Source organism: Mercurialis annua, linkage group LG5, assembly GCF_937616625.2.
Source record: "Mercurialis annua linkage group LG5, ddMerAnnu1.2, whole genome shotgun sequence".
NCBI lineage: Eukaryota > Viridiplantae > Streptophyta > Magnoliopsida > Malpighiales > Euphorbiaceae > Mercurialis > Mercurialis annua.
The window spans coordinates 45,972,620-45,999,124 of NC_065574.1; the positions used below are offsets into that span (position 1 = coordinate 45,972,620).

Below are 26,505 nucleotides of genomic sequence, written 5' to 3' on the forward strand. Positions count from 1 at the left end.
CTGGAAGCCATTGGAAGAGAAGAGGAATGTGGGTTTTTTAGGTTTTAGCCCTTTGAGATCAAGAAGCTTTGATACCAGATTGTAGGAGGTTTAGACAGAAAATGAAAAAGAGAGCAGAGTTTTTGTGGTGGATTAAAAGCTAAATATATTGTATTTACAAAGCTATTTATAATTAGTACAAATACTTGAATGTTCTAGATTTTACATATCATCTAAATTAATCTAGAACACATCATTGGGCTAATAGAGAAACAAAACAAATCAGCCCATATATCAAAAGCAAAACATATATATTGACAGCAATACTGTCATTTTTTCTATCAGTTATATGTGTTTGCTAGCACATACAGTATGTCATTTCAGCTACCTAATACTACATCAGCCAAATTGAAGGGTCAAATACATTATGTTAATTTATAAGATATTTTAAAAAGAATACCAAAATTTGTAAGTCTAAACAATAAACAAAAATCATTTGCAACACTAGCTTAGATCCTCCCAACAAAGTTGATTATAAGTTTATAAATATTGATTCAGGACGACTTAGATAGTTGGCAAAACATAATAACAATCTTTAAAAAGTCTCTTACTTGTTTGAGTTAGATAGTATTGTGCGATGACTGGAGTATAGATCACTGTTCCAATCGCCTCCTCGGAGCTGATTCGAGACACTAATCAGTTACCAAGAAGTGGTTGCTCTTCATTATGAACTTCAAGAAAGAAAACAGAGCTCAAGTTAGAAACAACCAAAAAAGCCCATGAAATTCAAGAAACAGCAATGGAATATAAATGTCTTACATGCTATCTGATGCAGTATTTGATGCTATTTTAAGTTGAATCACCGAGAAAGAAAAATTAAGGAAAACTCAACAATTAGACATGTTTATTAGAAGATAAAAAATAACATTTTCAAGAAAAAACAAGGACAAGAAAATATTGCCTAGTCCAAGACACAACCATTCGTTTCCAAATTCGATGTTGACCCAAACTCAACACATCATTCAATTAAATCATATTCTGTCATTTCATGAGGCACTTCCTCATCATCGACATCAACATCATCATCATATGTAACAATGTTTGTGTCTTCATCGCCATAACCGACAAATTCTTTCTCTTTCATTAAAACAGTTTCATGAATGTAACAAGCAGCCATGTCTTTTCTTTGCAACATATTCAGAATATCAAAATCCGATTCAACGCTATACTGTTCTGAAGATGCCAACTCATTGTCTTGATAAGGTTCCATGTCAACTGTTTGCTGACTATCAACATCCACAAATGCAAGTGGCATATTATAACAGCTTTGAGGCTTTGATTTTATCATAAAATGCCATCCAGGATTCATAATATCCTTTACATAATAAACTTACTCTGTTTGGCATGCTAAAACAAATGGCTCATTAGTCTTGAGTTTGTGCCTCATGTTAATTCTAATGAAGCCATTTTTGTCCTTCTTGTATCCTTTAGTTTGATTTTTTTTCTTTGGGAGGAATATCAAACAAATCACCTTTGAATAACACTACTCGATTTCCACCAGTGTATTATAACTCGATAATTTTTGTAAGCACACCATAAAACTCCAAGTTGCCAATTGATTCATCACCTTTCACTATGATTCCGCTGTTTTGTATTTGAAGTGTCTTTCACTATTGATAGTACAAAACTTGTATCCATTGATGGTGTAGCCTTTATAAGTACAAACAAGCCTATCTGGCCCACGAGCTAATGATAATAGCTTTTCATTCACCTCATCACTCCCTTTGTTGTATTCTTCTAAAACCTAAATGCACAAGTCACCTATAATTAGAAGTATACTAAATTTAAATTTATACATAAGACACATAAAATTTTACTTACATGGTTTTCAAACCATTTAGAGAACTCTTTTCTTGGATCAACAAATGGAATCTCGGCCTTATATTTCCTACATAAGTAACAAATACCATGTTAATACCTTATATTTTGTTCAAGAAATGTTGTTTAAAATACATAAACAACAAGTAAGAAAACTTTTTGATATATTATTTGGGATACTTACTCAAACCATGGCATAGCTTCATCACAATTTTCAAGCACATAATTATTTCTTGCTAAGATCCATTCATCCATATCAAGTAGCTCCCAGTCATTTGCTCCAGAGGAATGACCAATGGAAGTGAAAACTGATAATTTTTTGCAAGACCCAAGAGTAAGATTAGTCTCGGTGTCACTCAACTTTGGCTTTCTATCATACAAGTACCATGAGCAAAATGTCATGCATTCCACAGATAAATACCCTTCAGCTATAGAGCCTTCAGGATGTGCTTTGTTCCGAACATAACATTTTAAGTCATGCAAACGCCTGTTGAAAGAAAAATATGAATTAGAAGAGCATACACTTTCAAACTGTAGAAAAAACTATATTTGATAACTGAAACGTTACCTTTCCATATTGTACATCCACCTATACTGCACTGGTCCAGCAAGTTTTGCTTCATAAGCAAGATGAATCGATAAATGCACCATAACATCAAAGAATGCTAGGGGAAATACTCTTTCCAACTTGCAAAGTATAATCGAAATTTGATTGTCAAGTTGCTCTAAATCCTTTACTTTAAGCTCTGTTGAACACAACTTTCCAAAAAAAAAAAAGCTCCACTCTATTAAAGGTTGGGAAACCTCTTTAGGTAAAAGACCTTGAATCACAAGTGGAAGCAATCTTTGGAAAATGACATGATGATCATGACTTTTTAGCCCATAGATCTTGCACTCTTTCACATTCACACATCTAGATATATTGGAAGCGTGACGATCTGGCACCTTCACATCTTTTAAAAGTTGACATAGCGTTCTTCTTTCTTCTAATGATAAAGTGTAGCAAGCCGGAGGCATCAAAAACTTATCTCTTGTTTTTTTGGAGATGAAGTTCCTTACTGATATTCATATCTTCAAGATCAAGGCGAGCATTCACATTGTCTTTTGTCTTCCCATCTACATTCATCAATGTGTTTAAGAGACTCTCACATATATTCTTTTCAATATGCATGACATCCAAGTTATGTCGTAATAAAAGAGTCTTCCAATAAGGAAGTTGGAAAAAGACACTCTTCTTTTTCCAATTGTCATTTCTGTCTTCATCTGTTTTTCTCTTTCTAGTAAGCTTCCCAAATATAACTTGGTCAAAGCTCGATAGTTGCTTAAGAACATCCTCCCCGGATAAAGGCTTTGGTTTCTCTTTTGCTTTCTCCCATTTTCTCTTCTTTGTATCCTTGCCAAAAGTTTCCTTATGAACCAACGGAGATTCTTGTGCAATGCATGCTTACTTGGTAGAAATCTTTGATGGCCCATATAGCATTGTTTACGCCCGTGTTTTAACCAACAAGACCAAGTGTGTTGGTGACAACATGGGCATTCCAATTCTCCTTTTGTGCTCCATCCATACATAACAACGTACCCTGGAAAGTCATGGATTGTCCATAGAACAGCTGCACGCAACTCAAAATTCGTCTTAGTGTAGCAATCATAAGTCTCAACCCCAAATTCTCATAATTCTTTTAGCTCATCAATCAAGGGTTCTAGATAGACATCAATGTCATTTCTAGGAGACTTTGGACCATGTATAATAGTTGACATAATAGAAAAAGGTCGCTTCAAATCATCATGTTTCTCATCAAAGTTTTTCCATGCCAATGAATCAGCTGGATGTCGTAATACTCCATCCTCCTTACGTCCTTCCTTATGCCATCTCATATCTCTAGCGACTTGTTCACACATAAACAAACGCTTCAATCTTGGTTTTAAAGGAAAGTAGCAAAGAATTTTATGAGGTACTTTCTTGCGTTTACAATCAGATGAGACCACGTCACCATCTCCCAATTCCACATCTGCTTTCCATCTCAATTCACCACATGTAGGACAACGGTCAGCGTTGACATACCTATCATAAAATAGAATGCAGTCATTAACACAAGTATTGATCTTCACATACTCGAGTCCCAATTGTCGAATTGTCTTTTGAGTTTCATAACATGACTTGGGAATTGTATTACCCTTCGGAAAAGCATCCACTAACAAGTCAAGTAAAAGGTCAAAGAAAGCATTACTCCATCCACCATTGCATTTTATTTCAAACAACCTAGTAATGAATGACAACTTTGAGAAGTTATCACAACCAGGGTACAAATCAGTCTCAGCATCTTCTAGCAACCGAAAGAACTTTTTTTCTTCCTCATTTGGCTCCTCACTAGAATAATTTTCCCCAATATCATCAATTGTTCTTTTTGATGTTTGACCTTTATACATGTCATGTAACATTTGATATGAATCAACATCAACGAAAGTTTTTGAGCCGTCTATCTCTATGTCATCCATCTCTACGTCATCCATTTCTACATCTTCATCATCAGATAATGATTCTCCATGATGATGTTAATTAACTGTAATTGTAATTGTAATGTATTAAATATAAAATAAAAACCAAACCGGTCATTTTTTATTTCAGTTCGGTTTGATATTTTTGTTCGGTTTTCGGTTTCACACACTACAAAAAATTTGGCTTCTTGTGACAAAAAAATATGTGACAAACTATATTTTGTCATAATAAATAGGTTAGTTGTGACAAAAAAAAATATTTTGTCAAAATGAGAGTTCAATGAAATGATATTGTGACAAATACATATTGTGTCAACCATTTTTGTCACTATAAAAAATAATTATGTTTGTTGTGACTAACTATTTTGACAAAAACATGTTTTGTCGCCGTAATTTAAAATATTTTTATTATGACAAAAAAAAAATTATCATAATATTTAAAAAAGTGGTGACAAATTTTATTTTGCAGCAATTAGATATATTTTGTCACTATAAAAATTAATTACGTTTGTTGTGACAAAGTATTTTGCCAATAAATGATATTGTAATAAATTAATATTGTGTCAAATTTTGTCGTCACTTAGAAAAAAGTAAATATGTTTTTGTGACAACGTATTTTGCCAAAACAAATGTTTTGTTTTCGTATTTTAAACCTACAGTTATAACGACTGCATATGAACCTGATGTCAACCTTATAAAACACAAAATAAACACAAAATAGAGTATGAAAAAGAAATTGCAGAAAATATATATGTTAAAGAATAACTCGAAAAACACTCTTTCCACTACTGTTTATTGCGTCAAATTTATTTGTCAATAAAAAAAGTAAATTTGTTTTTGTGACAAAATATTTTGCCAAAACAAATGTTTGGTTCCGATATTTTAAAAAGACAGTTATAATATTTATTGTGTCATATCTATTTGTCACTATAAAAAAAAGTAAATATATTGTTGTGACAAAGTATTTTGCCAAAACAAATGTTTTGTGCCTGTATTTTAAACTGTAGTTATAATAACCGTAAATAAACCGTTTGTCGACCATATGTCAACCTTATGAAACACAAAATACACACAAAATAGAGAAAGAAAAACTAATTGCAGAAAATAAATAGTAAAATATAAAATATATACAGTTATAATGATAAAATAAATTTTAGCATAATATTTAAAGACTTTTGTAACAAATTTTTTTTTGCAGCAATTAATTAAACTTATATAATGTTGTGATAATTAAATATTGTGTCAAATATTTTTGTCACTATAGCAATTAATTGTGTTTGTTGTGACAATGGGTTTTGACAAAAACTGTTTTGTCACTGTATATTAAAAATACAGTTATTATGATAAAATAAATTTTATCATAATATGTAAAAATAGTGTGAATAATTTTATTTTTCAGCAATTAAGCAAAATTAAATGATATTGTGATTAATAAATGTTTTGTCACCATGGAATTGAAAAAAAAAATTAGAGAAAATCACAAAAATATACCAAAAATGAATGTCCTTTTCATGCGGTACATTCTTTTAACAATTCTTTACCTTTTATACCAATTGATATCAAAATATTACCAAAACACGTGAATAAGTTATGCGCGGGTCATTTTGTTTGGTTACTGTGATGCGCGGGTCATTTAGTTGGGTCATTATGATTTGTGGGTCATTAGTAAGTGTAACTTATCCATTTGTTTTTATTTTTGTTAAAATAAGACAAAAGATGGCAACCATTTCCAGCATTTACTAATATATTTTTCTTGTTTTTTTTTAATAAAAAATAATATTCATATATACTTACTTAATATTTAACTTTAAAATACTAATATTAATAATAATTTTAATTTTAAAAATATAAATATATTAATTTTTTAAAATATAAAAGTATACAAATGATATAATTTACAAAAATATAATTTTGTGAATTATTTATCAGATACATTGTTGATACATACCGAACACGGGTCTGATACATAAATATATCTAAAAATATGTATTTATCAAATTATATATCATGTATAAATTATATCTATAAATATATTTAAAAATATGTATTTATCAAATTTATGTATCTGAGATTTATCAAATTTATGTATTAAAGATGTATCAAATTTATATATCTGAGATGTATTAAGTAAACGTGTCATTCGTCTGTTTGAAAACAAATGTATCAAATATATATCGGAGATATATAAAATATATGTAACGAAGATGTATCAAAAATATATCAAAAAAGAAATCAAATATGTATCGAAAAAGAAATTTGTAACGAAAATGTATCAAATATATATCTAAAAAGATGTATCAAATATATATCGAGAAAGAAATCAAATTTGATAGTTTTATTACATTTGATTTTTTTTCAATATATTAATTTATCATAATCTATTACGTATATTAAAAGATATATGTATCATGTATAAATTATGTTGTAAAAAATGTACCTATCATGTATAACGTATGTATCAATGATGAATCTATTTAATATATTTAAAAAATATATTTATCATGTATAAATTATGTATAGAAACTGTATCAATTATGTATCAGAAATGTATCAAATATATATAAAAACTTTATATATTAAAACTACAAAAAGACGTATAAAAAACAAGGAGTTTGAATGATCGAATATATATATCAAATATGTATCGAAAATGAATCAGAGATGCATCAAGTGTGTATCAGAAATGATACAATTTTAAAAAATGTAATTTTATAAATTATTCATCGGAGATATTACCGAATACAAGTCTGATGAATAAATAATATATTTATCATGTATAATTATGCATATCAGATAGAATATATTTAAAAAAATATATATCATGTATAAATTATATGGTAAAAAATATATCTATCATGTATAAATTATGTATCAACAATTTTATATAATTCATTTAAAAATTGTATATACTATGTATAAATTATGTATCCGCGATGTATTTATTAAGTACATAAAAAAATTATGTTTCGTGTATAAATTTAGTAAACAAATGTATATATCATGTATAAAATATGTATCAAAGGTGTATCAAATATCTACAAAAAACATATAGGTTATACATGTCATAAAATTTCTGATACATCTCAAATATGTATCAAATATGTATAAAAATTATATGTAATAAAACTTAAAAAAGTATAAAGAACAAGAAAAGGATCCTACCATCGAATATGTATTAAATATGTATCGGAGATGTATCGAATATGTATCCAAAATGTATGCGGTAAGTGGTTTATAAAATTACATTTTTTAGAATTTTATTATTTTTGTAACATGTATTTTTATATTTAATTTATATTAAAATTAATATTACTCTTTTTATAAATTATGTATATGTTCAGTATATTTAAAAAATATATCTATTATGTATAAAATGTATAGTAAACAAATGTATTTATAATGTATAAATTACGTATGATGTAATTTATGCCATTTTTACCATTTTTTTAAAATATAAAATAAAATATTAACTACTACTCACATTTACACTTTTATTAAGGTCATTAGTACCATAAGCTGATTCATCTAAATTAACACAAACACCTTTTTTGAAACTCTTAACAATAGAAAATTCCAATACTCCTTCAGGTTTCACCAAGAACAAATGTCCACACTCAAGATTCTTCACTAATCCATAAACATAATCTTTTATGATAAACTAGAGCAGGAGATGGCGTTGGAGAGTTCATAAAAGACATGTACAAAGTGGAAAAGACCAAAATATCATTCAAGAACAGAACTTTCAATAGCTACAATTACAGTTACAACTAAAAGTCAGATGAAAGACTAACAAATTGTACATTGATTTATCAAACAGTGCAAGCAATAACATAAGCATTCATAAATTATGAATCTTTTGAGATAACTCCTCAAAATTCAATAAAGGGTCACAAACTTGTAAACAACAACAAAATCAAAAATTAATGAAGAACAATAACTTGAACATTTGAATGCAGAAAGTGAAGCAATAAATAAGGAGAGCCAAACAAAATTTCCATCAAAATATCCACAAATTTCACTTCACATCCGCTGCTATCCCACTATTCATTGCACCATCAACCCACCAACACTCCGGGCATAGAAGCTCCGCCGAGAACCACCCTTCACCGCCGCTGCCGCCAATTTGTCCCACTTTCCCATCCAAATCCCGCCGTCGAAGAAAACTAACTTGATCTATGATTTCTAACCACAATGAGTCATAAATTCTCCGGCAGTCACCATTCTTCCGAGTTTAGTAGTTTTCCGACGTCGTAGATAAAAAATGACCACTGTCATCATCTTTGCCTCCAGATCCCCACACCGTTGGTCGCAGCAATGATGATGATCGCAGGCGTAGTAGTAGGGAGAGAACTACGGTCGTCCGATCACGGACTGGAGTATCAGAGCTCAACACCGGAAGGAGAGAAATTACCGCCGGAAGAGAAGACTTTCTTTGGAACATCAACAACGGCGACAGCTAGTGGTTGTGATAATAATAGTTGTAAGATGGTAATGGAGATCTACAAAGATGGTGATGGAGATTTACGAAGATGGCAATGGAGAACAACACCTTTCTTAAAAAAAAAAGGGTGCTGGTGAAAACTTTTAAAGAAAAATTGTAAATTTGTAATAAAATGAGTACGAATGTAAACCATAGAAGAAAAAATGTATCGCGTGAAATTTGGGCTAATTTTTGGCCTTTTTCTGTAATTTTCTCAAAAAATTAATGATAACAGGTTTAAATGGGTTATGAAATTATATTTTATTTTGATAAAAAAAGGTATATGACAATTAAAATTCAAATATCCAAATTAGGTTAATCGAAGCACTCTTCATTAGGGAAAAACTTTTTTTGCTGAATATTGACACCACACTACCGCATCAATTCCATACGTTTGTACACGTCTCACGCCGCCGCACTTTCATTGATTTTGTGTTTGTTGATGCTTATTTGTCCAGGTATTTTTTAACTTATGAAAAGAGATTAAATTGATTAATGTAGGATGAATTTCACATTCAAATTGCTTATTTGTTCAATTGATAATTTAAATTTTCAACTGATTCGTACAAACTCGAGGTCGGGCTTCAAACTCGACGACTTATCACCTATTCTCGAGTTTGTTATCTCAGTAAAAACAAGAACTCGAGGTTTTGCTTCCATTTCGTCGAGTATTAAGACTTACATCAAGTTTGTGCTTTGACAGAGATAAAAAAGTCGAGTTAAGGATGTAACTCGTCGAGTCTTAAGCATGACATCGAGTTTTAACATTGCAAACGACGTATAAACTCGAGTAACGTGTAAAAAGTCGTCGACTATATAGCCTTACCTCGAGTATATTTTGACAGTAACACTAAACAAATGTTAGCCTTGTTTCAGAATCGCAGGTAGTTCAGGGAAAGAAATTGGATATATTTTTAAAATAGCTAACGGTATCTGATTTGTAATGGGTAAGTTTTAATTATATTTTCAATTGATAGATTTGTACCAAATATTGATGTTGCCTAATATATTATTTTGGAATTAAAGGGACGCCATCAGACAAAAGTTGGATGACGTCGTACCGATTTAGTTCATGTTATATTCAAGGGGTCAAAAAATTTCTGAATGTTGCAAAAGACTTTACTGATTCAAATGGCAGAGTTCGATGTCCATGCAAGAACTGCATCAATATTTATTTGAAGCCATTGCAAGAAGTCAAAATGGATCTATATCAATATGGAATTAGTGAAAACTACACAAACTGGGTGCACCATGGTGAGACTTCTCAACCTCGTGATAGTTTTGATGGCTCTATTAATTCGGACAATGAATTGGAGGATAGTGGAAATGATGTTTCAGAAATGTTAGATGATATGTGTAATGCAACTTTTATGGACACCGACATGGAAGACAGACTTGCCAATCAAGATAATAACATGCTAGAAGGAGAAGTAGCAAAATTTGCTAAATTGTGGAATGATTCTCATTGTGAACTATATCCTGGAAGTCAAAAATATTCAAAACTCTCTTTTCTTCTTAAGATGATTAATATCAAAGCACTCACAAATTCTAGTAATAAGTCATTTTTTTCGAATTTGGAGTTGTTCAAGGATGCACTCCCGAGAGGAGAAACCCTTCCAAGCTCAAGTTATGAGGTTAAAAAATTGATGCGTGATTTAGGACTCGGTTACGTAACTATTGATGCTTGTGTAAATGATTGTGTGCTATTTTGGAAGGAAAATGAAAATCTTGACACGTGTCCAACTTGTAAGGCCCCTAGATGGAAATTAGGTTTCGGAAAACGCAAGAAGGTTGCTCAAAAAATTCTTAGACACTTTCCTTTAGTACCTAGACTTCAGAGGTTATTTATGTCTAAAGATATTGGTGAAAATATGAGGTGGCATAAGGAGAAACGTGTAGATGATGATACAATTAGACATCCAGCTGATGCTACGGAATGGAAAGATTTTGACCAGAAATATGCTTGGTTTGGCAAAGATGCTCGTAACGTGCGACTTGGGCTTGCTAGTGACGGATTTAACCCTTTTGGAAATATGAGCACGAGTTATAGCATGCGGCCGGTGATTGTGACGCCATATAACTTACCACCATGGAAATGCATGAAGGAGAATTTTTTGATGTTATCTTTGCTTATTCCTGGTAAGGAATCTCCTGGAAATAATATCGATGTATATTTAAGGCCATTAATTGATGAGTTAAAAGAGTTATGGGAGACCGGTGTGACAACATATGATGCATATAGCGGTAAGAATTTTCAATTACATGCTGCATTATTATGGACAATAAATGACTTTCCAGCATATGGAATGTTATCTGGATGGAGCACAAAAGGAAAATTGGCATGTCCTGTGTGTAATAAGTGGACGTGTTCGCTAACATTAAAAAATGGAGTGAAGCAATGTTACATGGGTCATCGGAGATATTTACATGCCCAACATTCTTGGAGAAAAAGCAGAAAATTTGATGGCAAACCAGAGCACGGGCCAAAGCCTGAAGAGTTGTCAGGAGATGAAGTTCTAAGGCAATTAGATTTGCTTAATAACTCGGCGTATGTGGTGACAAATGTATATTAATTGTGATAAATATGGTTTTGTCACCATATAATCTTTTTGTCACTAATAACTCGGTGTATGTAGTGACAAATTTATATGAATTGTGATAAATATTTTTTTGTCATGTTATTAGCGTTTTGTAACTAGAAGTCGATGTATATTACGACAAATTTTGACAACATTGGATTACTTGTGATATACATTTTCGTCAAAATAAATATGAATGTGACAAAACAATTTTATTACAATAGAAAATTTATGGTGACAAACTATAAAATTAACTTATTGTGACTTGTTTGTTGTGACCAATAAAATTCGTCATAAAGTAGTCACAATAACGTTGTTGTGACAAATTTTGGGCTTAACATGATAAATTTTATTCGTCACAAGAAGCCAAATTTTTTGTAGTGACATTCCTAACTACAAAGACAATATCGTTGTTTTAAATCTATTTTAATAATTTTGAATATGTTCTATTAACTTGGTGTAATGGTGCTTAATTATTTTTACTTTTGAAAATATATCTAATATTTTTGAAAGTTATAGATCTATTCCAACTTGGTTAATTAGTCAAAAATCTCAAAATCCATGTAAATATTTTTCAAAATTTATTTATCTAAATATGTGAGATCATGATTGACAGCTCTTTGTCTTTTTAATTTTTTTTAGAAGAAAACATTTTACATGCAATTGTCACATAGGTCCAATTGAATCAATTTTTTTTAAAAAAATAATTTTTCGCAGATTTGTTAAATTGAGATAGATTTGCAAAATAAAAAAGTTTGGATAAATATTCAACAAGACGAATTTTTTTTGCTTTTAGCACCATTGTGCCTATTTATTTTTGTTGTAATAAATGTTTAATGCAACTGTTTCATTAATTTTAAAACATTAATTTGTTTTAGTTTTCTTACTATGCTATCTTTCAAGAATTGATAGAAAAATGAATTAACAAGTTTCAGTTTGAATTAACTCTTCCAATTAACAAGTTTTAACAAGTTTGTTTTGAATTGATAGAAAAATGAATTAAACCGAAAAGCAGGAAAAATTGGTCGAAAATGTACTGTCCTTACCGATGGATTGGCTAAAGAAAGTTGTCGATAAATTCGTTGTGAAATCATCTACAGAACGAGCCGTGATAAAGTAGACATAGATTGGCCACGTATTCCTATTCCGTCGCCAATTTAACGAGGAATAAGCGACTAATTTCGTCGCTAATTTAATGACAGATATATGTGTTGCCAATCTCTAGGCTAACCGTCTTTAACTCTTCACCACGTTGTGGTATTTTAGCGACGACCTAGCAATATAGTGATAGATTTAAGCCATTTAAACAACAATAAATTCGTGACTAAAGATTGTTTTCTTGCAGTGAAAAATAGTTACAAGACAATACTAATTAAAAACAGAGGGAGTAATTATTTCTATGCTAATCATCTATATATTTTATTAAAGTTTTTATTGTTTGATAATTTTTTTTATTATATGTTTTAGAATTTCTTTGAATATAATAATTTTTTTTTGTTATAATAACGAGCTCTTTAAAAGAATTATCAAAAAATCGATGGATAATAAAAAAATAATTTGTTTATATATTTTTGGGCTATTATTACTATATATCCCCACTTTTCGCGTTTGTTTTGATTATTGCACAATTTAAAAAATGTGGCATCATATATCCCATTGTGGCATATAATATACTCCCTTCGTCCCAAAACAATAGTTCACTATCCCTTTTTCATACAGTTTAAGAAATGCAATTAATGTTTTAACTTTTCACAAGTTTATCAACATTTTGCCTATCATACCCTTACTAAATGTTATGAGTATAGGTTAATAGTAATAAATGATACACTTTAAATAAGGGCAATATGAAAAATAAACACTATAAATTGTGATTTACAAGAAAAGTGGACTATTGTTTTGGGACCAAAAAAAATAAAAAAAGTGGACTATTGTTTTGGAACGGAAGGAGTATAATACAAGTGCCTAATACGACATTGTTTTGATCCTTTACATAAAACAACATTATTTGTATGGAAATAACACATAAAATGTAAACCAAGTTATAAGATGAAAAGGTTTGGATGAAATGTAAGATGTTTTTTAGATTCTGTTTAAATAGAAAAAAAAATTATAAGTGAGGATGTATAGTAAGAATAATTCTATTTTGTATTATGGTGTGGTCTACTACTGTTAAAATAATTATTGACTAGAAGTGTAAAAATAAAAAAACAATATGTTAAATTTTATAGTGTAAAATTATAATTAATAATAAATAATGATTAAATGTTAAAATTTATGTTATAATTGGTGTCTTTGACAAACAATATGGGGCATATAGATTTAGCACTAATCATAATATTTTTAATTTAAAATTTAATATTAAATTACAGTATTGACACTTTATTTTAACATTAAATTAAAATATTATAATAGGGAGCACCTTAGTTTAAGAATAAAGGATCAATTCCCCCCCTCAACTTGGCACGAAATATTAAAAAGGCCTAAATTTATAAAATCGAATAAATGCAATCCACAATGATACCAAAACGGATCAAAATATCCTCCTCCACTCTCACTCTTGCGATTGAAACACACCTCTTTATTATGAAATGGAAAAAAATTTATAATGGTCCTTGATATTTATTTCATTTTTTATATTAGCACCTGATGATTTTAAAAATCAATTTAACTCCTATAACTTTTAAAGTTCATATATCTAATAAATTTTTATTTAAAAGTCCAAGGATTTTTTAGCACTTTTTTTTCTATTGTTCTTCTTCCTCTTATTCAAAGAATTTTAAAATTTCAAGTTAATTAGAATTAGGTTTAATTATGTTAGATTAATTAGATTTAATTAAGTTTAAGTTTCATAAATTAGGGTTAATTAGGATTTTATTTAATATTTTAATTAGGGTTATAATCATGAATTTAATTATGATTAATTGGAGTTAAGTATGATTAAATAGGATTAGTTAGGTCAAATGACCTATTTTGTGTTCTTTTTATGTCAAATGTGTGTGTGTTTACAGCTTTTGCAATTTTTCTGTTTTATTGAAGGGTTAATGTCAGAAAATTGCGTTTAAAAATCGTCATTTTCATACAAGAACTATCAATTTTTCCTAAATTCATACAGTAAAAATTGCTGAGTTGGCAACCGGATAGTGACATTCCATAACGAACCAAATAGTGACACGTCGGTAATTTTTAGCGGATTTTTGAACGGTGTATAGATTTAGGAAAAAATAATACTTGTGTATGAAAATGACGATTTTTAAACGACGTGATTAAAATGAAAAAATATGTAAAATTGGTGAATTTTTATGACATTACCCCTTTAATTAATTCAGTTTGACGAACTTGGACCTTTTTTATATTTCGTGCCAAGTTGAGGGGGTAATTGATCCTTTGTTCATTAGTTTGAGGAGAATTATACAACGCAATAATTGCTCCATGTAATTCGTGTAACAAAATAATAAACATTAGTTATATGAAAAATTAATGATAAAAAAATTCATATTCTAAATATTCATTATCTTGTTATGAATATGACATGATAGATCTATTGCGTGAAATAATACTCCTAAGAGTCATTTGGTTAGTCGAAAAAGAAGGGAGGAATGGAAATGAGAATAAGAATGGAAATGGAAATGGATGATTCCTATTATTTATGTTTGTTTTATTTAAAATCACTAGGTAATGGAAATGGAATTACCCTTTTAATGGGAATCACCCATTTCCCTCACTCCCATAGGAATGAAAATGTTTTAGTAATAAATAATAATATAGAATTATTAAAAATATTTATTTATTTTTTTATAAAATAAAAAATATTTTTAAAAAAAAAATATTTTTGAAAAAATTATTTGAAAAATTAAAATTATTTTTTAAAAAATAAAAAATATTTTTTTAAAAAATAATTAAAAAAAATAACTAAATAATTTTTTTAAAAATAATAATTTTAATAAAAAAATAAATAGTAGATAATATTTTAAAAAAAATTATGCACTTTTATCCATTCTTATTTTTATATTAATTTATTTAATTAAATAAAATATGAAAATTTTCATTTTCATGCTTTTTCATTTTCATTCTCATTTCGATTTCGATTTCTAACATTGAACCAAACGGCCTTTAGTTTAATCATTCACTTTCAGAGTCCCACTTGTAGCGACAATATCTGAACTTTATTTGAATCCGATGCGAGAAATCGTCATGTTACTGCTGTCCCTTACTCGTTTTTTCTTTTCTTTATAAACTGATCGTATTGGTTAAGTTTTCTTTGAAATCTGCTGTTCTTAGAAAGTCCTCATGGAATTAATTGCTGATCTTTACCTGAAAAATTAATGTTAAATTGGGCGCAGACTTGCACACGTTCGCTACTCGCCAACCATTAAATAATGTAATACCTAATCAATTTGTTTAGAACATTTTCTTCAGGTTCATTAGTTTGATTTTGAAATGATTTGTATTGACTAATTAATCACTTGAATATTGTTGAATGTCTTTTGTACTTTGAATTGATAATAGAAAGGGTACTCTGATTAATAACTTCATAAAAATATTAAATCACAAATTAGAAATTTTCCTCATGGTTTTAATTTAATTTTAATTTGGACTAATTTAACACACAAAGTGAATTAATATAGTAATAATGGAATGAAATAATTTTTCCATTTTCTTTTATTTTGAAAATACGTTATTGGATGATAAAAAAGAATATACTGTAGTAATTGCTAGCGGCAGATATTTGAATCTGTCTCATTATACATACATCAGGACAAATATTATATTCTGTATTTATTAATTAGACAAAAAATAATATGCAATGACATGTGCAGTATTTTTTATTCTAGATTCCTTTTAGTTTGATAAGCTAAATTTTGTTGAAACCAGTTTTTCAGCACATGATATCTATAATTTGAAGTTTTCTATGGTGTGCAGCTACACAAGAATTAACAAATTCAACCACCATAGGTGAAATATGTTAGTTATGCTTCTCTCAATCTGTCCCCCCAAAACAATAATCTTCTCCAAAATTTAGGTGTAACAAACAATTTCTTTTACAAAACGATATGTGAATTAAGCTGTGCGTAGTACCAATTTTCAGTCAAGGCGCCCAAGTTAATTTAATTATTCTTTTAATATTTTAAAACTAGGATTAGAATTAATAAAATTCTAAAGTTTCAAAAAATTTAACTAATTGAAATTTCATTTTGATGAAATTTCAGGTATCTGATAACTAAAGTTGAAATAAATTTATTTTAAAAAAAAAACTTATTGCATCCTTGAAAATATATTATATCATATATATTTTTAGTAATTTAGATAATTAAAAAAAATTAAATTAGTAAAATCACCAAAGAGTTTTGTTATTTAAAAATAAAAAGTAAAATATTTTTTTTTGTAAGAGATAGACCCGTTTGCTATATATATTTTATATTAAAAGTATCCTTTAATATGTATACGAATTATAACAAATATATCTGTTAATAAAAATAAAATATTATTTAGCGGTCCATGTACATACTAACGCGATTTATAAATACTATTAAAACATTTCTAACTCGTATGTGAATTGGTAAGAGACTTCTCTAATTAAAATGAGATTTGTGGGCTCAAATCATACTCGTGCATGCATGCTATCATTTAAGATTTGAATTTTATTTTTTCGTAAAAAATTATCGGGTTTAAATAAATATATATTAATCAAGATATAAATAAATAGATAAAACTTTAAAGATGAAAATTAATTTTGATTTAATAGAAAATTAAAAAATTACAGATGCCGTGTTATAGAATCAAATGAAAAGAAAAGAAAATTAGACCATTTGTGCCTCCACATTTTGGATTAGTGGAGGAGGAAGCTTCGACGGTTGTGAAAAATCTTTCTAGTAAATCAAAATGTTCTATTCATAAGTCAAACCTCAAAATGAGTCATTTTTTTGTTGATTTCTTGTCAAGAAACACACTCTTTTGTAAATATCTCAATGCATCATGCCTCATTGTGGATGACATATAGGTAGTAGGGGAGAGTTTTTTAGTAAAATTTCATTTTGGTTTGGTTTTTAGTTAAATCGATTTGACTGTAATTATTAACTTTAAAAAATTAATTAGTTTTCAAAAAATAAAATTAATTAGTTCTGTTCTTGATGAGTTTTCTTATAAGATTTTTAATTAACTGAACTATTAGAAGTTGCCAAATTATAGATATTAATTATTTAAAAAATATAAAATATCTTTGTAAAATTTTACCGGGCTTAAATCAATTTGTTCGGCTAATTAAAACAATCGATCTAAGTTATTTTGGTTACTAATTCATTTTGATGATCGAACTTAATGATGCACACCTATACGTATAGAAACTTTTGATTTCATATTTTCTCTTCTAAAACTAATATTCAATTACAAACCCTTCAATTTTAATTATTTTATAAAAACATAATTTAAATGATAAATAAAAATTTATTACTTTTAAACAATAAAAGTATATATAATTATTATCGCCTGTTTCATAATTTTTCTATCAATCTAAAAATCTATAATGCAATTAATTTAATAAATAAAAGCCAATAAAATAAGATAGTATATAGCAACACCTTACTAGCAATACGTAAAAACTAAAATAATTTTTGTATTGTTAATAATTATGACCAGATTGAAAAAAATATGTTATATCAGTATGATATGTTAATTTTGTGAGTCCTAATTATTATATTCACTAAAAAATAAAAAAATAAATTGAAGATCTAATTAATTATAATAACACACATTTACTATTTTATGTTTTATGATATATAAATAAAATTATTTTAACAATAATATACAAATTTTTAGTAAATAAGATAGATATTTTTTAAATTATCATACTTTATTTTAATATGGACAAATTTAAATATATAGTAAGTTAATGAACTAAAAAAATAAAAATATTAATTTTTAATAATTGAACTCTTTATGTTTTTATTTATTATTTGAACATAATAATCATAGATCGTAAAATTGATGAACCAGACTGTTAAAATTATTTTTAATTTATTTTTATCAATTTAATCATAAAAATTTATTTTTACAAATGAAAATTTATTACCATCAAATATGACTAATAATTCTATATGTGGCTTCTATTGTCCATATAGCTAAATACTTTTTATCAAATAAACAATGCTATTTAAAACACCTTTTTAAATTCACTTTTTTCTATCGCCTGCTTGACGTGGCAACAAATGAATGGAGGGATACATTTTTAAAAAAAATTGGATAAATGAGAATTCGACACATAAGAAGAAAAATAAAAAATGATACAGATAGATGGACTATAAAATATTTTCTTTCTCAAATATCTCTACTAATACCAATAAGATATATCTCAAATATTATAAGCACTTGATAAAAAAAATTATAGACCATGGATTCATTTCTTTTCACAAATGCTTTGGCTTCCGAATTATTAGAAAAAAAACGTCTATTATATTTCCTATTTACAAATGAAAGTTTATATCTATATATGGCTTCTATTTGCCGGATAATATAAGCTATAAAATAAAGTTGGATATTTAATTTTTAGAAACTAAAATAAAAGGAATTTGCTGAGAAAAGACAGTGTCATGGACCATGGCTTAAAATTATCCATCTTCTCATCATTTACGAAACTACCTCTCTCTTACACTTGAAATGTCGGCTACGACACACGCTTTCATCTTTATAAATATATCTACCATTTCTCAAACCTAAATTCAGTCAATTTTCTTCCATCTCCTTCAATAATCTTAAAACCATACACTAAAATCATATTCTTTCTGTACACATCTACATACATAAACTAAGACGAATGAACAAAACTGATCAATATCAGCGTGTGTTTAATGACTTCGACGAGAATAGAGACGGTAAGTTATCGCCACAGGAGCTGCATCAGTACCTCGGAGCGATAGGCGGAGACCTTTCGATTGCAGAAGCAGAGGTGGCGGTTAAGTATACGGACTCGGACGGAGATGGGCTGTTGGATTTCGAGGATTTCGTTAGGTTTGTCGATGGCGGGGAAGAAGAAGAGAAGGTGAAAGATTTGAAAGTAGCGTTTAAGATGTATGAAATGGAAGAAAGCGGGTGTATTACTCCGAAGAGTTTGAAGAAGATGCTTAGTAAATTAGGTCAATCTTGTAGTCTTGATGAGTGCAAGATTATGATTGCTCAGTTTGATCTTGATGGTGATGGAGTGCTCAATTTTGATGAGTTTAAGGTTATGATGTTATGATAAGTATAGGAATGTATATAATTTAGTATATATTTGTATCGATTCATTCATTTTCTGTATATATGATTCTTTGATTCTTTAATTAATTATTCATCTTTTTTAATCAGTCAAATTTTTAGTTTAATTTTTTGGTAAATCGCGAAAAAGAGAGCAATATATTGTTATAGACCAAATGTAACAATTCAGCAACTGCTGATACAACTTACTCTGGGATCAAACCAGAAACAGCAAAAACCAACAAACTCTACACACTGCAGACTAATAGAAACATCAAAGACCTGCAAAGCTTTACATACTGCAGACTAAACAAACAAAGCTATAAAACTTAACTTTAACAACAAACACAATGCTATTAACTACATCTTCAATCTCCTGCACTGTAATGAAATCTCCCTTCTTTTCAATAATTTTTGATTGAAATCGAGAATATCTATTCTTGGATAATTTTCATTATGCGTTGAAATTGATAGATCTAATGAACGGTTATAGTAGTCCTATTTTTTCTATTTTACAGTTTATTTTGAGTTATGAGAGAATTGTGAAAAAAATTCTATTTTATTAAGAGATTACTGTCAAAATAAAAAAGCTGAAGTAAAAACATAAGATAGGACCACTTTTAAGGGATTTGTGTAGATTGTCCTTTTATTTTCTTAACAAAATATAATATACCTATATAATTTGGTTATTAAATAGGAAATTTATTCCAATTATGACTTTATTTTAACAGCCGATTCAGATTGTTAGGGAAAACCTCCATTGGAATCCGGCATGTTCTTCTCTTATATATAGTGCTTTTATACCATCATAAAACATATCAATAACATACATAATTAAAAGATATGTAGTTTTTTTTTTAAAAAAAAAGATAAAAAGAGAAAAATAAAAATTTTTAATTGAGACAATCATTCAACAAGATCGTACAGTCTACACCCACAATTATAAGAGCACGTGCTCCTCTTTCCATGGAAGGAATGAGCCGATCTGCTCTTTCCTTCCATTGAAAATGAGCAAATATATTCCTTCTTTCCATGGAAGGAGGAGTATGAAAATAATAAAAAATTAAAATAAATCAATAGTGGATTTAAAAAATGAGAGAAGTATGATGGTAGGTCGGAAATATATTTTTAAATAATTTAATTTTTATTAATAAAATATCTAAAAACAATCAATTATCACGACCTATTTGAAATTTTCAAAGCTGAAGAATTTATTTGTATTTTGTTCAAATAAGAAAAAATATGGTGTAACCCGTCTATTTAGTTGTTATTTATAACGTTTTTATTCTGAAACTATTTAAATCGTCAACTGTAGCCTTTTCGAGGTAAAGGTGAAATATGAAAACTCAAAATAAAATATAATTGAACTTTTTTCTAAATCAGGGTATAAACACAGAAAAATTAAGATGGATTTTTTTAAGTAATTAGACCTATAAAAAATTAGGAGATTTTGTCATTCCAAACTAAAATAAAAAGACTTTGGTGGAAAAAAAAAAGTCACAGTTTCAGGGACTACAGACGAAATTTATCCATCTTCTAGTTATTTCGAAACTACCTCTCTCTTACACTTAAAATGTCGGCTACGACACACGGTTTCGTCTTTATAAATTTACATATCATTTCTCAAACCAAAATTCAGTCAATTCTCTAAAATCTTAAAACCTTACACTAAAATATATTGTTTCTGTATACATCTACATATATAAACTAATTATCATAAACTAGCGAATGAACAAAACTGAGCAATATCAGCGTGTGTTTAACGACTTCGACGAGAATAGAGACGGTAAGTTATCGCCATTGGAGCTGCATCAATATCTCGGTGCGATAGGCGGAGAGCTTTCGCTTGCAGAAGCAGAGGCCGCGGTCAAGTATACAGACTCGGACGGAGATGGGCTGTTGGATTTCGAGGATTTCGTTAGGTTTGTCGATGGCGGGGAAGAAGAAGAGAAGGTGAAAGATTTGAAAGTAGCGTTTAAGATGTATGAAATGGAAGAAAGCGGGTGTATTACTCCGAAGAGCTTGAAGAAGATGCTTATTAAATTAGGTCAATCTTCTAGTCTTGATGAGTGCCAGATTATGATTGCTCAGTTTGATCTTGATGGTGATGGAGTACTCAATTTTGATGAGTTTAAGGTTATGATGTTATGATCAGTATAGGAATGTATATAATTTAGTATATATTTGTATCGATTCGTTCATTTTTTGTATAAATGATTCTTTGGTTATTCATATTTTTTAATTAGTCAGATTTCTGTTCTCTAGTTTTTCTTTGTTTTATACAGTTCTTGAACTATTCTTGTTTAAAATTCTTTTGGCTTCAACAGTGTTCCGTGCTTTTATTCTTTATTTCTTTTAGGATATATACTAGGTGTCTGAATTTTCAAATTTTATATTTGAGTATCGATGTTTCTAACTGTTTAAAAATATATCAATCGAATTCATACAAAAAAAAATATATATCAATCGAGGGTTTTTATCCATTTTCGATTATTTAACTATTAACATGACCAAAAAATATTAAATTTGCATATTTCACTTGTTATTTTAATTTGGGTTAATTTCATATAAAATTATAATCTTTACTCGTTTTTTCATTTTAATCACATCCTTTCAAAAGTGTGAAATAAAATCACCACCATTCATTTTTTTCAGATTTATCACGAATGTAAAATTTCAGCGAGTCAATAACAAAAAAACTAAGGGGGAGGTATTTTTTTGTGTTAATTAGGGCATTTGTCAGATTAGCACATTTATTTAAGAAGGAAAAGACACCGAATTTTCTCATCGGTGGTGGATTTGCAAAAAAAAATGAAAAATGCTGATTTTATTTGATATTTTTTAAAAGACGTGATTAAAATAAAAAAACGTGTAAAGGTGGTGAATTTGTGTGAAATTAACTCCTTTAATTTTATATGAATAACTATATCATTGAACACACAATAATGTTTTTTATTAATATGACACATAAATTATAAGTAAAAATTGGAGTTATCTTAAATTTTTAAGACAACCGGGAAAATGGATAAAATATTATTTTAATTTGTTTTTAAATTTTTTGAAACAATGATATGAAAAAAATAAAAGTTCAGAGACAAATATAGAATATTTGGAAAAATACAAACACCGTAGATGTATTTTTTTTCTTTTATCCAATAATCTGAAATTGAACAGATAGAAATCCATGAGGTTTTGATTTCGGGTCTTAATAGTGCCATTATTTGGAGACCAATTTTACGCTTAATTACTCAAAAATCTCCCACCTTTATCTTTTTTTGTAAATATACCCTGACGTAATAATTTCTCCAATTTTATCTTAATTTGCCCTTTTATGTTTTAATTGTAATCCAAAACATTAAATTGACCTCTTTTTATTTATTAAAAAGTTTAAAATAATTTTTTATTTTTTATATTATTAATAATATTATGGTCTAATTGAAATATAGGTTAAAAATGAAAGATTATTTTAATTTTTTTAAGTGAAAAGGTACAATTGAAACATAAAAGGGCAAATTAGTATAAAATTGGAGAAATTCCTACGTCAGCGTATATTTAAAAAGGGACTAAAAGTGGGGGGGTGTTGAGTGATTAGGCCCAATTTTAAATGAAAAAATCCAGCACTAAAACTATATCTCTGATAAAAAAAAAAAAAAAATAACTACAAAATTATTCTAAAAGATCACTTAATCTGCAAATATATATATATATATATATATATATATATATATATATATATATATATATATGTGTGTGTGTGTGTGTGTAGTCAAAAAAAATAATCAAAAACTTTATATAATTTATGTATTTTTTTTACTATTAAAAGATTCATTTTGATACATTTTTATATTTTTAATATATCTCGGATGTATCTATAATATAGTACGTAAAAAGTGGATACATGTTTCATATTTTTGTAAAAACATTTAGGTATTAAATGTAATTTTTTTAGAAAATTTAATTTTTTTTTCCTGAACTTTTTTGTAAATTTCCCTAAAAAATTCGTATAAATTTTAATTTTATAACATTACCCAGAATGCAAATTCAACACTTAGGGTAGAGTTCATCAAAAAGCTTATGGTTCCTATTTCATTGACTACAGAAGCTTCGATCATAAGGTATTGAATAAATTTCAAAGTCAACATTCCTTTTAAACGTTGAATAAATACAAATATTCTACAGATTTTGCATACGTGGGAATATCAAATTGGCACATTCTTTACACGACGATAATTAATTAATAAAGAACGGATTACAAATTTATTTGCGTAAAGGCGGCCTAACAGACTTTAAAACAAAGGTGGGCCAATAGACTTGAAATGTAAAGAGGTTAATCCAACCAATTGACGTCCGCATGGAGCACATCAATATACGTACTTAATGGAAAAAATTAGGGTAAATGACAAAAATATCCAAAAAGTGGAAGAAAATAACAAAAATGCTAAATTTGTTGAAATATTACATGAGCACCTTAAAAAATTAAAACTTTATATTTGATACCTTTCCTATGAGAATGCAACACATGGCGCACACAAAACAAATAAAAAAAGTCAAAACGCGTCTGAATGGGTCAAAAACACGTTAAAAACGCGTCTGACATGCGTCTGACAAGCGCGTCGGAATCGTGCGCGTCAGTCACGCGTCAGCTTGTCAAAACTATTCAAACATGGGCTTAATTACTTAAAAAACCCTCACCTTTAACTTTTTTTTCGTTTATACCCTGACCTAGAAAAATTATCACATATACTATTGACATTGTAATTTTGTTTCACCTCTACCCCAAAATTCAAAAATAAAATAATTTATTTAAAACAACTAAATATAAGAATTATTTTATACTTTTTTCAATTAATAAAAGTACAAACAAACCCTTCATCTTTAAAAACGTTTAAATAAGTCCTAAAATTTAATTAATTTTTTTTATTTAAAAATAAAAATCGAACCGCCATCCGACTTCCTCCGCCACCCGAATTTTTAAAACCCGCCGCCGGAATTTTTTGAAACCGCCGCCAAAAATTTATTCCTCCTCCGCTGCTCCTCTTTCCGGCGGTCGTCCGAAAAATTGAATTTTTTTTTAATTTTTTTTTTGTTGAATAGCGGGTTTTTAAATCGGAGTATGGTGGTAGGTCGGAATTGAATTATTTTTTAACAGTTTTAAATTTTTAAATTTTTTAATAATTAATATAAATTAATTAAAGAGCATGAGGTGAATTTTTTTTAGAGAAGAAGGTGTTTTGGTATAATTAATAAAATTAACTTGTAATTAGAATATATGCTGAAAATGAAGGATTATTTTACATTTTTTTCAATAGAAAAAAGGTCAATTTAATACCTTGAGGGTAGAGGTGAAACAAAATCACAACGTCAATAGTATATGTGTCATTTTTCCTAGGTCAGGGTATAAACGAAATAAAGATTAAAGGTGGGATTTTTTTAAGTAATTAAGCCTTCAAACATGTATCATTTATGTATCCGTTATGTATCAGATATGTATTAAGGACATATTTGATTATTATTTTTTCATATTTTTAAAATAAAAATAAATAAATAAATAAATAATATATATTATTAATATGTATTATTTATGTGTATTTAAGGTATATGTATTATATATTTTAAATTAAAAGATATATGTATCACATGCTTTAATTAAAATTCACGCATCAAATAATATCAATAACATTTTGATATGTTACTATTCACTATAAATTGAAGTATAAAAATAATAAGTTATAATTTTTTAACTTAATTTTTATCAATATAAACATGTGATATTAAAAATAAAACTAATAACAATATTTATCCCCTTCATTAAATTTACCGTCATTGACAAAAAAAACTATATATATTATTAATATGTATGATTTATATGTCTCAAAACTATATTATTAATATGTATTATTTATGTATCTTAAAAACTATTCAAACGGACACAATTTACTTCACGACTCTTTTCATTTGCTAGCTCTAATAAATTACAACCACTACTATCCACAAATAATACGTTTTTGATACACTATTTGTACATAATACACATCAAAATACACAAATAATATATTATTAAATATAATTTTAATAATACGTCTACGATACATAAATAACACATATTAAATATAATTTTAATAATCCATCTATTTAAATATAAAAATTACAATGTATAAATTATATATCAAAGATGTATCTATAATTTATTATAACTTAACACGTATTTTATAAAAAAAAAATACAATTTTAAAAAAATTAAGTCTGCAATGTATCATAAGAGGGGATGCTTTATAAGAATTATTTTTATAAATTAATAAAAAGAACCGTCCTAGACACAATATACGTCTAAACTATTTCTAATATGTACAAAAGATGTATCGAATATGCATAGTATTTGTATTTAAGTTATATATTTAACGCATTGAATATATAACTTACGAATAGTTGAAATATATCTATAACATATATTAAAATAAAAAATATGTCAGATGCTCTGTAAATTGTATAATTTATTTATCAATGATACATATTAAGGATATATTTATCATATTTTAATTGTATATGAAAGATGTATCTAAAAAATACATCTAAAAGAAATATATATTTATATAATATATATTTAAATATTCTTTGAGCTGTATTTGATATGTATTGTTGATGTATAGGAGATGTACCGAAAATGTATCTCGAAGGCATTGAGGTACCACCATTGACGAGAAGACACATATTAAGAATATATTTATCATGTATGAATTATATATTAAAATTTATCTAATAAATACATCTAAAAAACATGTCAAACACGTTTGATGAATTAATATATATTTAAAAATAAATGTATTTGAGCTGTTTCTGACATATGTCTTATATGTATAACATATGTAT

General features: G+C 27.9%; 4 protein-coding genes across 4 annotated transcripts; 3 read left to right on the plus strand and 1 right to left on the minus strand.

The window, feature by feature from the left end:
- Positions 1–2,881: 2,881 nt before the first annotated feature.
- Positions 2,882–4,368, minus strand: LOC126681949 (uncharacterized). Its single transcript, XM_050377504.1, has 3 exons — positions 3,568–4,368; positions 3,363–3,467; positions 2,882–3,265 (listed from the first exon to the last, which is right to left on the minus strand). Exons 1-3 carry the CDS (start codon positions 4,366–4,368, stop codon positions 2,882–2,884), a joined length of 1,290 nt encoding a protein of 429 aa, XP_050233461.1.
- A 5,347-nt stretch (positions 4,369–9,715) lies between these two features.
- On the plus strand, positions 9,716–12,489 carry LOC126681950 (uncharacterized). Its single transcript, XM_050377505.1, has 4 exons — positions 9,716–9,780; positions 9,860–11,077; positions 11,225–11,397; positions 12,403–12,489. Exons 1-4 carry the CDS (start codon positions 9,777–9,779, stop codon positions 12,487–12,489), a joined length of 1,482 nt encoding a protein of 493 aa, XP_050233462.1. The 5' UTR covers positions 9,716–9,776.
- Positions 12,490–19,106: 6,617 nt separating this feature from the next.
- Positions 19,107–19,748, plus strand: LOC126680000 (calcium-binding protein CML38). The gene has a single exon (XM_050375027.2). It carries the CDS (start codon positions 19,220–19,222, stop codon positions 19,640–19,642), a length of 423 nt encoding a protein of 140 aa, XP_050230984.1. The 5' UTR covers positions 19,107–19,219; the 3' UTR covers positions 19,643–19,748.
- A 1,517-nt stretch (positions 19,749–21,265) lies between these two features.
- LOC126680001 (calcium-binding protein CML38-like) lies at positions 21,266–21,887 on the plus strand. The gene has a single exon (XM_050375028.2). It carries the CDS (start codon positions 21,367–21,369, stop codon positions 21,787–21,789), a length of 423 nt encoding a protein of 140 aa, XP_050230985.1. The 5' UTR covers positions 21,266–21,366; the 3' UTR covers positions 21,790–21,887.
- The last annotated feature ends 4,618 nt before the right edge of the window (positions 21,888–26,505 follow it).

What these genes read in the sequence shown, in the direction of transcription:
- LOC126680000 (XM_050375027.2), top strand. Translation starts at nt 19,220, where the DNA reads ATGAACAAAACTGATCAATATCAGCGTGTGTTTAATGACTTCGACGAG.
- LOC126681949 (XM_050377504.1), bottom strand. Translation starts at nt 4,368, where the DNA reads ATGGATGACGTAGAGATGGATGACATAGAGATAGACGGCTCAAAAACT. An exon ending in CTCCTAGAAATGACATTGAT is followed by an intron (nt 3,468 to 3,567) that starts GTCTATCTAGAA and finishes AGTTGCGTGCAG; the next exon opens with CTGTTCTATGGACAATCCAT. An exon ending in TCACCAACACACTTGGTCTT is followed by an intron (nt 3,266 to 3,362) that starts GTTGGTTAAAAC and finishes TTGGTTCATAAG; the next exon opens with GAAACTTTTGGCAAGGATAC.
- LOC126680001 (XM_050375028.2), top strand. Translation starts at nt 21,367, where the DNA reads ATGAACAAAACTGAGCAATATCAGCGTGTGTTTAACGACTTCGACGAG.
- LOC126681950 (XM_050377505.1), top strand. An exon ending in AACATATGATGCATATAGCG is followed by an intron (nt 11,078 to 11,224) that starts GTAAGAATTTTC and finishes TAAAAAATGGAG; the next exon opens with TGAAGCAATGTTACATGGGT. An exon ending in CGGCGTATGTGGTGACAAAT is followed by an intron (nt 11,398 to 12,402) that starts GTATATTAATTG and finishes TTGAATTGATAG; the next exon opens with AAAAATGAATTAAACCGAAA.